Source organism: Ambystoma mexicanum, chromosome 6q (genome assembly GCF_040938575.1).
Source record: "Ambystoma mexicanum isolate Mex_15411 chromosome 6q, UKY_AmexF1_1, whole genome shotgun sequence".
Classification (NCBI taxonomy): Eukaryota; Metazoa; Chordata; class Amphibia; order Caudata; family Ambystomatidae; genus Ambystoma; species Ambystoma mexicanum.
The window spans coordinates 39964087-39982510 of record NC_090937.1 but is presented as its reverse complement, the minus strand read 5'-3'; the positions used below and the strand labels follow the sequence as shown (position 1 = coordinate 39982510).

General features: G+C 41.9%; 1 protein-coding gene across 1 annotated transcript in view; it reads left to right on the top strand.

The window, feature by feature from the left end:
• SLC10A6 (solute carrier family 10 member 6) overlaps positions 1-18424 on the top strand; it is a 151440-nt gene that overhangs the window by 83140 nt on the left and 49876 nt on the right. Inside the window, 1 exon segment of the mRNA XM_069630441.1 lies at positions 2835-3010. Coding sequence (XP_069486542.1) covers positions 2835-3010 — 176 coding nt within the window.

Below are 18424 nucleotides of genomic sequence, written 5' to 3'. Positions count from 1 at the left end.
ACTTCCAAAAAACTGCGGAAGAGATCAGAGCTGCAATACGGGCCCTAAAAAGCTCGCATGCATCAGGTCCAGATCTAATATCCAATATGATGTTGAAGAAAAATGAACAACAATGGGCTATCTTTATTGAACAACTATTCGCACGCCTGTCCAAATCAATGATGATACCTGACTCCTGGCGCGTGGCGATCATAGTGCCAATCTATAAAAAGGGCAACAGGGCTGATACAACCAACTATCGCCCGATTGCCTTGTTGGACACTATAGGAAAAATCTTCTCCTCTTTCCTACGCCAAAGGCTAACTGCATGGTCCATACAAGAGCAAATAATTGACATCCGGCAAACAGGTTTTACAAAAGGCGTAGGTGTGGAGGTAAACCTGCTGCTAATAAACATACTAAAACTTGAATGCCTAAAAGCAAAGTCGAGATTATACTTGGCATTCATCGACCTGAAGGGCGCCTTTGATAGCGTAAACCGCAGTAAACTGTGGCAAAAACTAATAAACTGGAAATGTCCGATTGAACTGGTTGCACCAATAAGAGCCTTACACACAGAAACCACCATCAAAATAAGATTGAATAATCAAGGCTTACTATCCAAGCCGATTACAACAAACTCTGGTGTGAAACAGGGATGCCCTCTAGCAGCTGAACTTTTTAAATTATTCATTTCTGACCTCCCATCATATCGTAAAGATGTTCGCTGTTTTCCACCGAAGCTGAACAACAATGAAATAGGATGTATAATCTATGCTGACGACGTGGTCTTGTTGGACCAGACACAGATAGGCCTGCAACGCCAGCTAACAAATCTTCATAATTATCTTAAAAAAAACGACCTGGAACTAAACACCGAAAAATCCAAGATTGTCATCATTGGTCAACGATGTACCAACAAACAAAAAGCCTTTGTGTGGAAAATTGACGATAATCGACTTGACGTAGTCAATTCGATTAGATACTTGGGAATAACATTCAATAACTCAGTGCATGAACATCACTGGAAGGTTGAGATGGTTAACAGAATGATTCAATATAGCATTCAAGGCCAGCTGCTGAACAAAAACTTTGGAAAATTCAGTTTAGCACCAGTCCTGACCTTTTATAATCAAAAGGTGATCCCCGCAATTACCTTTGGTTCGGAGTCTGGTTGGAACATCGACGCCTTGTATTGGCAAAAACTTGAAGGCATCTACTGGCGGCGTGTTCTGAAGCTTCCTTCATACATCTCGATGATCCACATAAGGCATGAACTCTCTCTAAATTCCCTACATACCCATGTAATGTGGAAATCATTAACGGCACTACGCAAAATGAATTTGATACCTGTAGCGCCAGCATTTGAAATCTTTGCTGGGGAAAAAACTCCAGGAAGCTCGAAACTGTTAGACGAGTGGAAACTATTAATGATATCTACTTTAACGAATGCCGATCTGACCTTGCATGACCTGCTGACGAGACCACAATCCATAAAAACAAAATTTGAACAATGGTGCTGGACAAAGAATAACGAGCGACGTCTGCAGTTGAAGTCCACCTTAGATTCTGGAATCGGAGAACACAAACTAAATGTAACAAGTAGATACCTAACGCATTGTCCATCCCGTTATCACCGTGAGCAGTTTCTAAGATTACGACTAAACGCAATCAAAACAAAGGAAATGACGTGGGGTCACCACTTTAAAGAAGCTACGGATAATCTATGTCGCTTCTGTAATAGCGAAATAGAATCCTTAGAGCATCTCATCACCAAATGCACAAAGACCACCTCAAAGAGGAATCAGCATCTGGGTGAATTTATCCCAGCAGATTGTAACACCCGAGATTGGTGGTCCTATGTAGCAGCCGGTCACAACATAAAATTAAGCTGTGCGGTAATAGACTACATAGATGCTCTAAAGCTTGATGTCCTGTGACTGACCTCACGAAACTGAATCCTTCAGATTATCCTATGTAATACCGTGAACTGGTTTTTGGCTGGATGAATTCTGACGAATTCTGACGAATTTTTTTTAATGAATGTTGTTACATTGTAGCAAAAGTCTGATGCCACGTTGTTCACAATGTGGTATTTTAGGCTGACGCTTCAATAAAAAAAAAAAAAAAAAAAAAAAAAAAAAAATAGTAACAAGTTTTACAGGCTTTTATACTGGTATTGCAGGCTGTCTTGTATATTAACAGAATATTGCAAGTCACAGCAGAGTGTGTGACCTTGTAAAGGAACTTGCTCATTGGCCTTGCTCCTCTTCTATATGGTCATGGAACTCCTCGGTTACTTGCATATCCAAGTAACAAAGAGTAGTGTATAGTGATGGGAGGATACTCTCATATCCGACACAGCACTTGCATTACCCTCAAGGCATATGCCTCAAATGGGATTCGACTGTGCTATGTAATGTGGAATGTCAAACAATTGTTTGACTTGTTTGACCTTCATGGCTTCAAGGATTCTTTCTGGGGCAGATTCATAAAAAGAAAGCAGCACTTTTACTACACACAATGTATGTATGTAATTTGCACGTGAGTACAATGCGCCCAATTCATATAAGGAAATAAATGCCTACATTACTTACGTTTTGATTCACCTTTTTGAATCATCTATGTGAAGCTATCTAGAGGCAATTTACAAACGTCCAAGTACAGTTGTGTATTGTGCACTTTCCTTTGCATTCGCAAATCTTCTGCACTGTGTTTATGCGTCAGACGTTGAAGCCGGGAGTAAGTGCTGCTATCCTTATGTTGGCCAAGACCCCCATGAACAAGAGCTGGTGACATCAGAGTAATGTACTTTCACCTTAGACCCTGACCAGTCCACTTTCTATTTCCCACAGGTTGGGTCGGTCACAGGTGGGCTGCTAATGGTGGTGATCGGAATTGCCAGCGCCACCTTGTATAAAGGATCCTGGAACACTGATCTTTCCATACTGACGATTGGCATCATCTACCCACTCATTGGGTACATGAGTGGCTTTGCGTTGGCTTTCCTTGTGCGCCAACCCTGGCAAAGGTATGGTGAAATAGCACGGCAAATGCTTTTCATAAGAAGTGAGTTGGTTGTGTTTCCCCAAGTGACAGATACACATGAGAATGTATCATTATATTGGGGAACTGATGCATCTTGGGGAATGAAGTATGTATAGCAAACAAAATACTGATTCTAATTTTGTGATCCAACATGTTATACAAAAGGAATGCACAACGACTTCAAACAGAGTGTTTACTGTCAGATTAAGAAACTATTATAGTCAATTTTGCAAATATTTGCCCTTGGGATTTTGGGATGTCAATCTTATGGAATTGGATTCAAGTTTATTGCCATTTGGCTGTATAAGGAAAACATTTGTTTTTATTGAAGTTAGGCTTGACAGTGTGAGCCTCAATCCAACAACCTTAAAAGTATACAGGGTTCAATGTCGTTTTGCCAACAGGAATTCCCTCGTCAAAATTCATCGATTTTTTTATTTATGGGGGTTTTCCAAGTCCCCCATTCCCCTCTTTCTCGACACTACTCAACCTTCCCCAAGCCCCTCCTCACCTCTCTTACCCCCTCGCCCCTTATATATTTCGATGAGTTTTCGGCAGAATTCTTTCGAAGTGAAATACTTCCTGTCGGCAAAAGGATGGCATACGGTATACAGTTGCCTTATGTAAGTCCAAAAAAAGTTCAGCTGTTTTTCAGGATGCTTTTTTTCCATATTGGTCCTGTAACCATGGAGGAGGAGGAGGAAAATCCGTTGTTAAATAGACTTTCTTTTGAAAGTCTACAGTTTGGTCGTGCACTTTTGGTTGATTCAATAAATTACATGTACATGTACACGCCTAAGTGTATATGGGCTAGAGGGGTTAGTTGCATGGGGTAGGGAGAGGGGCAAGGGAGAACCGCGCATAATTTAAAAAAAGCGATTGAATTCAGGTCGGCCAAAAGTGCACAAGCAAACTGGAGACTTTCCAAAGAAAGCCCTTAACCATACGTAAATTACGTAAATTCGCAAACTACCTTCTCTCTGAGGCAAAATGTAACTGCCATGTAACTTTTGGCTTCAGCAACTAGAGAGAAATGATGCCAGAAATCAAGAGCACTTTCAAATATAATCCAGCAAAGGGTAAATCAGAGCGAAAACACAAAATGAACATTTACCTAGGGCGACATGAGCACGTAGAGCAACATGCATGCCACAAGAGACATTGGCCTCATTACGAGTACGCCGCTGTGCTAAAATGGCAGTAACGGACGGTGTTTCCGTTACCGCTGCATTATCACACAACCATACTACAGGTTTGGCGGTAAGGTGGAGGAGTTTCAGATACCTTACTGTCCAAACAATTGGCAAAATCAGTGGTTACCACCGCAGGAATTACCGCTGGTGGTAATTTCACCAAAATCCCCATGGAGTTCAACGAACTCCAAAAAGTGTGGACTAACACTGGCTACCACCACTTGTAATGCTGCAGTAAAACCGCTGGACCAAGTGGCGGCAACAGTAAATCCATTTGGTGGTATTCCAGCAGATTTACCACCAGAATAATGTCAAACTCGTAATGAGGGCCATGGCTACTCAGCAGTAATGTTCCACATCTCCAAAGAGTACAGTTTCATTTTCTGGGAAAGGAGAAAAGAGAATGTTAATATCATGAAGGGAGCATGCATGTACTGCTAACGAAGCCTTAGAAAAAGAGAAAAGTCCAACAAAACTTCAACCAAATAGACCAAGCCTGCCAGATTGCAGCTCCAGAATGAAAAGGAAACATCAAAGATCATCAAATCTTTAAATTCACCAGGTTCCCTGGCTGATCACTGTTTAAGATTCCGTGCACCCACACCTATTAAAGGCATCAGGACTGATTCACAAAGGTCACTACTCACATGTGTATATTATTACAGGTTTTCGTTACTCCTAAATGTAACCACAACTTGCACAAAGAGCTGTGTCCAAAACATAGACATCTTGCACTTGCCAATACTCACACAGAAATTACAGTTCATCTTGATAATGTGGGATTACGTGTGAGAATTGACCGCAATGAATACAATATTAACTGCATATTTTAGACATCTTTTAAGCTTTTTTATAAGAAAGGTGGAGTAAAACGTTTTAACTAGTGAATTCCTTTTTTCTCCTGGCTGCAAACAGCTTTTCCATGGTTAGTACCACGCCCAAGGCATATTCTGCCAAATTGATTCTGAATGTTATTCTTTCTGAGTCTGATTGCATCCCTTAAACCTAGATCACTCAGGAGTAAATTAGATGTGCAGCTAAGTGTCCAAAACATATTGGCCCTCATTACGACCTTGGCGGAGGACCATGGTGCAATTTGCACCATGGTCCATGGCGCTAAGCTGCCAACTCCGCCATGGGGGTTGGCGGACTTACCGCCCCATTCCGAGGTTGGCGGGGCGGTAAGTCCCCAATCCCCATTTACCCTTCCCCATTCCCATTCCTGGCCCCATAGGGCATAATGGGAGTGGGGAAGGCGTTAATTACGCCACCGTAAATTACGGTGGCGTAATTAACAACAAGGTCCCTTAGCGCCATGGATTTTAACGCCTGCTAAAAGCAGGCGTTAAAATCACCATGGCGCTAAGGGAACTCGTACTCAGGCGGTAAGGTACGCCATGGTTTACGCCGGCGTAAACCCCTTTCCGCCAGGGTCGTAATGAGGGCCATTGAAAGTTAATACTGATGTAAGTTGCAATAGTGTCCATCAACATTTGCATTGTCCCTCCTTACTCCCCCCTGACACTCCCATCGGAACACCCTCTTTTACAATCCTGGTTGTAAATTACAAATGTGTCATTTATTCAACTATTCTAATTTATGTATATTCTCTCTTTGTAGATTATTTTGTAAATCAAGCTTTCACATTTGTAAGTCACTATTTGTTCCAGGAGTAAGCCAAACTGTCTCTTGGAAAAAATTCTTAATCTGGGCCATTGCTGACATCTTTAAATTCCGTTTTTTTTTTTTTGCATAGGGTCATTGATCTCTTGAGGTTTCTTTAGTAAATTCTTCAAGTATATAGCAAGCATCAAGGCTGAAAAGGGGCAACCTTGGTTAATTCCATTTCAATTGTAAATGGGGACATGCTGTAATATTAGCACACCACAGGCCCTGCCCGCAATAAAAAGGCAAAGCATGGCTCGTGGGTGCATTCTAATGGCCTGAGAGGGAGGGACCAGATGTCTCCCCACGAAAAAACGAAATCTGTTAAATTCCGAAGCATGCCTGGTTAAAGATGCAGGCATCCTTTCACATATGTTATGAAGGTGACAGGGAAGAGTTGGACTTGCACTGATAAAGATTACCACCTGTAATTGGGGCATTCTATAGTCTTTATCAGTGACACAGGGTACTGACATTCTGTAACAATACCCATATGTCGTTTAGTGATGGGTAAGATTGCTGAATCCAACAATCCTGTCAGACGATCTTCTTGTCAGTAAATCTACCACAGCATGTGCATTTCTTTAGGCTTGGGCTATGATTGTTTTGGCTTTGTGATAAATCCCAGGGTATTGTCACTGCTCCCATGGGGGAGGCCCCTTCCCATGAGGCAAAGGTGGTGAGGCCGCTATCCGATAGTCCCACTGGGGGTGGCACTCAGCAGGTGGATCTCATGGGGAGGGAAGCCCTCTGTGGGACCAGTGTTGATCACCTTGGGAGAATGTGGTATTCACCCCCCCATTTCTGTCCCCTCTTTCTTCTCTGCCCCACTCAGTCCCCTGTGATCCCCCACACCTCTATGTATATCTGTAGAGTAGAGGAATTCATTCATACCATTCATACTGGGACAAGGAAGAGTGAGTCTTACCCAGGTGGAGTGCATACATTCACTGACACGAAGAAGATCAAGCAATTAGGCAAAATCCCACCGCAAGAACCAACAGAACCAACATATGTGGTACAGTCTACTAGAGGCAGCCCCAGCATTAAAAAGCAAGGAAGAACTGTGTACCTTGTCATGCCAGCTATGGAGGAGCGAGGGACCACATGCCAGTTTTGTGGCGTGAGACCCGAGGAGAAGGGAACGTAACGCTGTTGAGGGGGGACGAGTGTCTCCATTAACTCCATGCAGCAGGGACCTGTCTGATGATGGGGAAAGAGGAAACCTGACCAGCAAAGCCAAAGCAATGAGAAGGAGTACAGCCGAGGACGCGAGAGAGAGAGAGCCTACCACTGCGGAGCTTCTGAGGACAGGACGCTGAATGCGGAAGTAGTTCAGTAGGCCTGCTCTACTCCCAGGACAGATCGGAGACCGCAACACCATTTCCAACATTTTCTTTGTAATAAATGGAGATTGCGAAAGAAAGAAGAGGGGAGACAACTCCCCGTTAAAACGTGTTGTGTTTTTGTATACATGTGGAGGAGCATCCAATGTCAAGAACCTTTAAGTTAAAGAACCACTCATGTTTTTTTTCATCAAGAACTGAACATTTGAATCTGTATGCAGAATGAGAGGAGCCTCCTTTTCGATCAAAAAGAGACCCAGTTGTTCCTTAGACTAGAGTGTAAGAGGCAGGAATAGGTTTGGACATAGGACAGTCAACATTTTCCTGACAGAATCCTTAGTATTTTTGTTGAGGTAGGGCAACCCCTCATCAAAATAAGGCAAGATAGTATTTTCCTTTTCTTTTACTTTTATATAAATAAAAGTCTTGGCCAACAAACATGCCACCACCATGTCAGACTCAAACCTCTGCACCATTGCAGCATACATTCACTATAACAGAGCGCTAGATCTATTCTCAGTTGGAAGTAGAGCCCCTTGGCTTTTCCCTTTGCCAATGCAATGCTGAACCGATCTATTGCTCTACCACATTTCAACATTCCAGTAACTCAGCCTTAGCTTGTGTGTGAGGAGTGTCACTCTGTTTCTGAATCAAAAGCGTGCTGCTGTAATTGTCTTCCCCCCTATCCCAAGGTTCCGGATCCACAGCCGTCTGTCTCCTTTTTTTTGTAAAAAGATGTAAATGCACACATGTAAAGACATGTTACCCTTTTGCTACATATCCACCAGCAAGTATGTGTTCCTCCTTGCTAAGGGGTTTTGTCAGGCTTTGATATATCCACCCACCAGACACAGGCTTCCCTCCTAGGCCAAGGTGTTAATTTGTTATTTCTGTGGCAGATTTATTCACAGCCTATGTGGGCTAGTCTTTAACAGGCTCTGGGGAATCTCCTTCTCTGTCTCTGGCTTCTGGCATGGTACGACATACAGCCCTCCATAGGCTTTCAGCTTCTTTTCTTCCTCTTGATCTGATATCTGCCAGTGTCTGAGATATAACTCTCAGCAGGCTTTCAGGTTTCTCTACAGAGTTCTGGGCTTCTCATCCCTTCTCTCTTCCTCCTGCCTCCAGGTCAGTAGGCCGTACTAAAACACTGCAAGGTTTCTATAGTGTTCCTGATTAACCCAGCTGACTTACAGTATTCCCCCTCTCACCTCGTGATTGGCTATGATCCATTTTTAGAATGTTTACCTAGGTAACATTTTCCTCTCTGAGATGCCGCAGGCAAGTTTGTTCACTTTCTCCCTTGTTGTATCTGGCTCCAATTATTATCTGTGGAAGGTTTAAAAGCCTCATTTGCCACCTGGTGGTGAGGTAGAAGTGAGAACCACATTGAGAGATAGAGGGCAATAAGAACCAACAAGCGATTCCTCATTAAAAGGGGGTACCCTTTAAACAACAAACATACAGGGCTTGCGGTTAGTGCTGTTCGTTTTATAGGGAAGACATTCACAAGTCCAGTCTTATTTTAGGCATCAACAACACATAAATCAGCCAAAGTAGTAAATAAATACATATTTTAATAGGTATTCTTCACAATTTCAACATAGACATATAATGCTATTTAAACCGACATTTCATCAAGCCGGTATTCACAGAGGGACCATGGTGGTCTTGTACAAAACAGATTAGTTTCGCGAGCAATCTCCTACAGTATCTTGCTACTAAAGTGACTCGTGCTGTGCAAATTTGCACTGGACATACCTCATTCAAAAGCACCCTTGCACTTGCGTGCCAGTCATACCATTCTCATTCTCATCACCTCAAATACATATGCAAAAGATAAAAATCTATACAACCAAAAGTGCTCAACATGTTTCTTTCCTTACAATTTCAGTGTGTTAATCAAAGGAAATTCATCAGGGGCTAAAAAGTTTTGAAAAAGATACAAATTTTTATTACACAAGCCATCTTGATCTCTGGTTAGCTTCCAAAACTCCTAATGTAGTTTGTCTCTCAAGTCTTCAATCCTTGAGTCAGACTGCAACTAATGCAACTGCGGATGTCTTCCCCCTAAAACAAAAAAAAACAGACATAAGGAATTCAAGTCCCAAATGTATACACATTTTAGTGTCAATTAGACTACCAATTGCAATTAATTAGTATAATCGTCGTGCCATTCATTTGCACCCGTCATCCCAAAACTACATCTCTTCCTCTTCTCTAAATGCTCCACATCAATTAAAATGACGTTCCCGTGTCTACTACCTGGGGTACAGCGTGTTTTAACTCAGGTGTGGTCCTAACTCGTCAACTGGTTTTTAATTACATTCAAAGTTGACAATGTGCAGCCTCATTCTCGCCTCTAATCGAAAAGGCCATTCCCTTTATCAAGAATGTTAGGCCCATTAGGGTCTTAAAACACAAAGAGAGTGTAAGAGAGCGTAAGAGACCGCAAGGCGGCTCGCCAATCTGGTGAGGTAGAAGTGCCTGTTCAACAACTCTAGGACTCTGGTTCTCTTCTTTGAGCTCATTCTCTCTTACTCCTGCTTTCAGGTTGGTAACCCAGTTCTCCATTGAACCCCGATGTGGTTTTAACCAGGTAAGGGTTTGGCTTTCCCATCTGTGAGACAACTTTATGGTGTATACAGTCCTCACATCGATTCTCTGTGAGATCACTTGCAGCTTTCGTGTACGCCTCCTGATCTCTATATACAAACGTGTGTTGGAGCAGGAATAACTAGCTGGAAGGTTGGGTTCTCTTGCCACTCTACTGCCTTGGGATGCTGAGCTCTTATACTCTCCCCAGGAGGGTTAATGGGTGGAGGTATGCAAAGGTATTGAACCAGCTGGGACCCCTGAGCTACTGGTGTTTCACAAACCATATGATAGTTGCGCAGCGTCCACCTCTATTAATAGTAAGACCGATGGTTTCGGATATATAGAGGGGTTCTGAGAAATCCACTTTATATTGCGTGCATCTAGCTTTTCACAAACCTGGTGGACATCCCCGATTCTCAGAACTCCTCTGCAAAAAAGTGCCACGCCATGTGATTCCCCCAGGGGAGCACGCAAACTGGAGCTCTCTACTTCTTCCCCCGTGAAGTTGAAGTTAACTTAAGCAATTCCAGGTATGCTATCTCGCACTATGTACCCCAGTTCACTGGTTTCTCGTCCTCAGCTGCAAGCCTGCTATAAGCTATTCCAGCCAGCGTTACATCTGTTTCTCAGAGATGTTAAGACAAGGGCATCTCTCCCTCCTCAGATCTTCAGTCTTCACCGCTATGCAAGGGGACATTCCGCTGCCAATAATTCCAACAGGTCACCAAAAGAGTCAGGGACTCACAATTCGTTTATACATTAGCAGGGGATTGGTGGCTTCCAAGCCCCATTCTAGGATCTAATGGGAACATCTATACCCTAGACTCTGCTCCCTCTTTTGCGAAACTCAGTATGCTGAAAGTTACAAAAAGAGCGAAAGAGATCTTCCCTGTCCGTGCTGCCTTAACCCTGTCCATTTCCTGCCTGCGTACAATAGAAGGGCCTTGACTTACCCAAATAACTGCTTCTTAAGCAGCACTAAAGGTCAGTATTGTTTCTGGTCCATTTTTAAAAAGTGTCCCCTTTACATGCCGATGAAGTGTGAAACTGTTGGGTGAGAGCTCTAAGGCATTCCTTGGTTGGGCTGTGGAAGTTTGGTGTAGGCTTTGAGGGAGGACTTGTTTCCCATCATTTGCCCTTTCGTCCTCAGTCCAAATAAATGAAGGGCAAGTTCAGTAACTACAGTGCTGTTGTAGCTAATATGGCTGTAACTTTGTTTCTAATCATTCCACAATATTGTCCTTCAGCAAAAATGTTGCTTTACAATTATCTTTATCTAGTATCAGATCTATGGGGTGCTAGGAGACTGCCACCAGTTATTATCTTTATCTAGTATCAGATCTATGGGGTGCTAGGAGACTGCCACCAGTTATTATCTTTATCTAGTATCAGATCTATGGGGTGCTAGGAGACTGCCACCAGTTATTATCTTTATCTAGTATCAGATCTATGGGGTGCTAGGAGACTGCCACCAGTTATTATCTTTATCTAGTATCAGATCTATGGGGTGCTAGGAGACTGCCACCAGTTATTATCTTTATCTAGTATCAGATCTATGGGGTGCTAGGAGACTGCCACCAGTTATTATCTTTATCTAGTATCAGATCTATGGGGTGCTAGGAGAATGCCACCAGTTATTATCTTTATCTAGTATCAGATCTATGGGGTGCTAGGAGACTGCCACCAGTTATTATCTTTATCTAGTATCAGATCTATGGGGTGCTAGGAGACTGCCACCAGTTATGACTGAGCCAGTGAGTTTTCACATTAGGCCTTTGAATTGAAATAAAACGTACATTCTGCCAGGTGGGTTTGGTTATGATTGCTTCATTAACTGCTTTATTCAACAAATGTCATCTAAGCATACACAAACAAGATCAGTAAAAATCTCAATTAAAGATTACACAAATAAATGCCTTAACATATTAAGTAATTATTTCATATAATTATTCTCACTGCTGCGCCATGCACAATGAATAAAAGATAAAACAGCAAATACTGGATCCAAATAAATAGTAGATTTGAGCAAATCTTCAGCCCATTCAATGGACTCACATCCTAATTCTTTAAACAGTGTTTCAGATTTTTGACCTTGGGTAAAAAAAAGTGCATTGTCTCTTTTTGGACGCAGCAGTTATCTGATGTAGTTAATTTCCATGAATATAAAACAGTAGCTATTGGCAAATTACTCAGTCTACATTTCATAAACAATGTCACACATAACCTGAAAGGATCACATCAAGATAAGATTCAAAACCCAGATTGTTTTTACATTGAATATGCAATTGTTCTGAATCCTTATTTAAAGGTTTTTCTAGAAACTCTTGGGGGTGCTTGATAGCAAAGGTGGAGTAACCCGGTTCTCTACCATATCTTTTATAGAGCGTCTACATACTGAGGATGCACCCTCTCATGTCATGGGCACCACAACGGAATACACCAATTCTGTAACATGCGCTACCGATGGTATGTATTATTTCCCTCGGGAGTTTATCACATGCAATAATTAATCCTTGAAATTAATCAAGATCAATGACAACCAGAGACTATCCCGATCCATAAGTACACACATTCTTACTATTTGCTCCATAACCTGATGATCAAGTTCATAATGATTCTCGCTCTTATTGGATAATGATAATTATTCTCGCACCAATTGGATAAGAGAACGCTCTTATCCAATTGGTGCTCTCATTTCCCATTACTGCTCCAACAGAGTCCAAGATAATCACATTGGCTTACTCCGCTATTATGGGTCACATCTAGCTCACATTTTGTAAATCATATAATTTTCCTACTTGATGCACATATAATACATTTTGTTTTGCTTTGGTTGATTTTCAGCCCCTTATCTGTTGTGATTTCGCTAAATTTAGTGAATTGTTCATGCAGACCGACTGGTGTTAATGAAATGAGCACAACCTTATCAGCATAAAGTGGGATATGAATTATTTCAAAATTAAGTATGGGTGCATCAGCATTCAATAGGGCAATGTATTCTGCATATTCGTTCAAGTAAGGCCAGAACAGCACTGGGGCAAGGTCTCGGAAGGATAGCTCAGGGGCAACATGCTCGCTGTGGAAGCAAGACAGCACAGAGCAACACAGGTTTGATCCCCGGGTCCGCGCTTAGAAACCTCTGGGTATTAAGCGCATTATAAGTAACATATCATATCATATGACAGCCCTGTCAGACTCCTTTTTTTCCCTGTGAGGGCTTAGTGAGCTCTCCACCTACACCCCACCTCATGCAGGCAGTATTTACAGAGTAATATTCCATGATTGCACAAAGTAATGGTGGCGGATACCATAATCAGACAGACATTTTCATGGCGGCATTTTGTGGGATGCTATCAAATGCTGCTCTGAGGCCAATAAATAGTAAGTGTAGTGTCCCCTTTTTTATTTTCACGTATCTCTGCAGCAACAAAGAAAATCCAAAAGATTGGTGTAAAATACGTTTCCCCTTCCTAAAACGACCTGCATGTGCTAAGCAGAGCATGTTCCTATATAATATTCCAGTTGGTTTAATAACATTTAGTCATAGATTTGACCAGCACAATTAATGAGAGTGATTGGGCGATAGCTCGCTGGGTTGTCTCTACCTTCTTTCTTGTACGATGGTATCATCTCTGCGGTATGATAAGATGAGTCATTCATAACGCACCTGTACACAAGAGAGAGTATAACATCAAACAAATTGGTAAGGAATGGAGCCCATATTGCCGGCTCAATTTTCAACAATTGAAGGACCGCCCATAGCATATGAGCATATGTATACATGTATCCAGTAAATGGATGGACGTGATTAAGTTGCTTACACATAGAGCCAGTGTTAAGCACAGATTAACCACTGACACCACTACTTGACCTATGGATTAGGTGTGCAATTACACACCTGTTTTGCTTGAAGAGTGCGACTACCTTAAGACATGGGTCATTACAAATGTTGCAGGTAGAACGGAAAAATGACAGTAAAAGTGGCAGAAATTCCTGCACCAGCAATTTCCCCACATCAGCAGAACACTAGCTTCCCTCACCAGCAATAAAAAGCCTGAATTACCGGCACCAGTGATACCGGTGCCGGTAATTCAGGCAATCCCTCCATGGAATGGGGATTTCCCGCCGTTGCCGGCACCTGGAATATCCCGGTAATACCGGGATATCAGGCGCCGGCAACGGTAGGGCAGTTTCCCCATATTCCGCCAGAATAACTGGCAGGATACCACGAAAATTGTAATGAGGGCCATATGAGTACCCGGGATGGAGAGGGCATCTCCTGGCTGACCATATCAAAGGCTACAGAGTAATACCAGGAGGCAAGCATCGCCAGAGTCTGAGTCACAAATGTATTGATTCAGTACTATGCAATTTACAGAAAACCGACTGATATATATGAAAAATATACAAATTGTCTGATTTTGTAAGTAATTTGTTAGAAACAACTGTTTCCAGACTTTTGCCTAGTTATGGCAAACTTTGTAGTCAGTTGTTAATTGCAGGGGAAGGTTTTTTCAAAGAGGGGAGGTCAGGACGGATTTGAGAGAGGTTGGGAAAATGTATTGGGTGAGTGAAGGGGTAACACGCATGTAAATAAGTGAAAGCAACTCAACATAAACTTGTTTTAGAAGTTTAGCTGGAATAACATTGACTGCAGAGAAAGCTTGTTTCAGTAAAGTAATGATTAGTGCTAGATCTTTGGCTAAGATATGGGCAAAGGTCTCCCAGACAGACAGGGGTAGTATTAGTTAGGGGTGTTATTCTTAATTTCTCTGGAATTATGGCTGTCTTTCAAAGAAGATATTAATCAGAGGACATTTCTTGTGAGAGCAAACGGAAGTGGGCCTTCAAAGGACAATGTTTGATATTATTACAGATAATTTTAGATTGACTGCAAGCAGATGAGATATGTTGTATTTAATATTTCTTTTTTTCATGGTTAAAAATAACCTTTAACAAATGCAAGCTAGATACAAAAAACTTTAGCGATCAATTAAAAAGATACTAAAATTAAAAATATACCACAACATCTTATTATTCCTTACTTATTCGTGATTTTCCAAATCACATTTAAAAACAAAAGCACAATCTTCAATGTATATCAATTCTAAGATAAAATAAACAACCTTTTCAAGATCGCAACCTCCTTTAGAAAGTGCATTTCTGCCGCCATCCATTGATTATGGCCATCATAATCACAAAGCACAAAGATTTAGGTTATCAATTGTTTGGACCCAATCCATTTCCCTCAGTTTCTTATTTGCTTTCAAAGGGAATTGCAGAACCCGATCTTTAGATATGCTTAGGTCCTCACACATTTTTTCACATTGATTTTCCCAATTGTTGAAGGAAGCCCAATTCTTCCTCTCCATTTGGGCATTTCATTTCCCACCAGATTGAGCCCTCTCCAGCACACAATATCCTATTTAGTAGGGAAACATGTTTCCATACCATATAGAATCTCGTAAGTGATAGGCCCATCTCATAATGGACAACAGCTGCCAGGACTCCTTTAGGCAATTTCAATATTGTATGCCAGAATATACTCTCCAACACATCACAACCCAATTGAATTGGGAACCCCAGATCTTCAGCCCCGTACATCATTGAGGGTATCACCTTGACTTTATAAAAATGTGACACTGGCACCAGCGAGTTCAGACCAAATCTGTGATTCTGAACCACTGCTTGAGCAGCTTACACTGCCATTTCAGAACGATAGTAACTCTGCGCCTCAGTTTTACTTCCAAGCTGTATGTAACAAGTAGATATTGTAGCAAAAGTCAGCTGTCTCTGTTTTGAGCGGGCAGCACAAAGATTTAGGTAATCTACTTGCAATTTTGATTTTTGCTATAATCATGACAGTCAAATCAAATGCTTATGCTCAACTAAGATAGAGGAAAACTATGGATTGTGTTTCGCCTCATGGCTACTTTTACGTTGTGCAGGAGCAATATGATCAATAGGCTAATTTTTTAAAGTATTGAAGGAGTTAAAAGGGACATCTACCATAAACTCTATGTTCAAGGATACTACGAAAGGTAGAAAGGCTTCTTGTAAAAGAAAGGCATTAATATCACGTGTGTCAATGTCGCTGGTGTTTTGTTCATAACAGACAAAATGATAAGAAACAATCCAGAAGGGGACCAAAAAATAATCAGACCAGTCAATTAACTGGAATGAAGAAAACCAATCAACAAGAGAGCCAGGTGCCACAGTAAAATGTATCTTATTAGCCTTACTGTGAATTGGTTAAAGGCAAAGTTGATGACGGTCCAAGAAGGTAAAAATGTTATGTTCTGCAGTTTGATTAACATTGGTGAGAAAACCCCTGTCACAGGGATTTTGAAATCACACAAAAACACGATAGCTGAAAATTAAATTCTAAAGTCAGTTGGTGGGCTTGCTTGCAAAAATCATCCAGATGTTTTGTATGAGATCCTGGTAGACAATAGATTGGTATAGAGGAAAATAGAAAGAAAAGTTCAAGCAAAGGAAAATAAGAATACAGGGAAGTTGTTTTCTAACCAGGGATTTTCAATAAATACACACTAGCACACTGCCTTTGATTCTGCAGTCAAAACATAAGGAATGAAAGAATCTTCCTGGACCAATTCATCATATTGTACAGATGAAGAGGGAGAACACAGGTATCGCTGAAAAACAGCACATTGAGGGAAAGTGATTCAACAGTGTCTTTCATTTCCAAAGGACGTGAAGAGGCACATTAATACTTCAATAAAGCTTAACCCAGGGAAGAGTTACATTTACTAACCAAAGGAGAGTTTTTGGAGAAGTGGAATTACCACCAGATTTTTATGAAGTAATCCTTTTTGGAATGCCCTTTTTGGTGTGTCCGGCGTTCTGAGGGGAAAGTTCTGGAAATGCCTGTGGATCATTGATCTGTTGAAAGAGGTACTCTCAATTTGATAAGGCAACTGCAAAAAGGGAATTTATAATCCAACGGGTTGAGGCCAGTTTGGGATAAGTGCCCTTATTGGATGGTAATTCAGCAGTTTGCAGGTCCATTCACAAGAAAGAAATATTATCCAAATTACTTTCAAGTATGGTTTCAAGAGCAGCAGATTTCAAAGGAAGGGTAGTGTGAATATTAAGACAAGCAAAATCAGCTTAAAAGTGCTAGAGATTCCTGAAAAAGACTATTTCGACGAGTAGGCAGTGTGAAATCAATTAACGTATTTGTCAAGCATAAGAGACAAACGAGAAGTGTACTGTGCCCCGTGCCAAGCCAGGCCCTAACAGGCTCAAACAGACTATGTGTAAATGACATCCTAACTGATGTAAACCACAACGGAGCATATGTGGTCTGGCCACAGGTGAATTAAAGAAAACAGTGGGGAGCAGAATGTAGTATAGGCGAAACAAAACAATGCAGAATATCAGAGGGGAAAAATATGAGTTTGCAATGCAAGCCTACAACTTTAAAACACAAAAATAAATAACAGCAAATTAAAATTCCAAATATCGGTTCATAAGCGTGATGGGGATTCTAGAATTGCATCAGCCTCCTCAGGTTTTTTTAGCCTAAATGCCTTGCAATGATTTTGTCCTCGGTGACGTGACCCGTAGGGGAGATCGGAATGTGTAGTCCAGGACTAAATGTGAATTAAGGAAAAATAGTATAGTGCAGAATGTAAAAGTGTGCCGCAAAGCAAATAATGTACAATGCAGAGTGCATGAGATGATCAAAGATGAGTATGGAAACCTAAACACAACTTTAAAACAAATAATTAAGCATTTCAAATATCAGTCAACAAGTGTATCACGAGTCCAACTTAACCATAACTACATTGTCTCTACACCAATGGTCTTCAAACATTTTAGGCCTGGGTCCTCTCGTCAAATGTGGGCAGGCCGCCCCCCCCCCAGAAAATGCCACATGGACAGTAAGTCCAAATGGCTATGAACTATGCCGCGCCGTCATCGCACCTTACTCCCGTTAAAGTCCCTGGGCTCCCCCACTTGCTCCCATCACAGTCTTTGGGCTCCTTGATCCCACACCTACCCAGTCTCTGGGCTCTCCCCACCCCACCACAGACCGTGGGCTCTCCCCACCCTGCTCCCACCACTATCCCATGGCTCCCGCCCATCCTGCTCCCCCCACAGTGCCTGGGCTTGCCGCCCTGCTTCCAGCACGGTCCCTGGGCCAGTTGCAGCCAGTGAATTATTTAAGTGGAGGAGCATACATATTTCCCCCAGATATGCCATAACGGCCGAGCGCAGCGGAGGAGCCCGAACCAATCAAGGCGGGTTTAGGGTGTTGTTCTCCTGGGATTTTGTTTAAATATAATGGGTATACTTTAAAACAAATTGGGTGAAAAACCAAACAGTTTCCAGTGGGCGCTGGGGGGCCCAGGGAGCATGCATGATATGTTTTACCGGACATCTATGATAGTCCAGTATAAAGATACCATCCCTGTCCCCTGGGCCCCACAGTGCCTAACACAATCAACATGATTGATTATGTGTGTATGCAAGGCGCTGGGTGTCCAGGGGGAAAGTATAGTATTTTTGACTGGACATCTATGATGGATGCCTAGTAAAAAAAATACCATCCCTGTCCCCTGGGCTCCA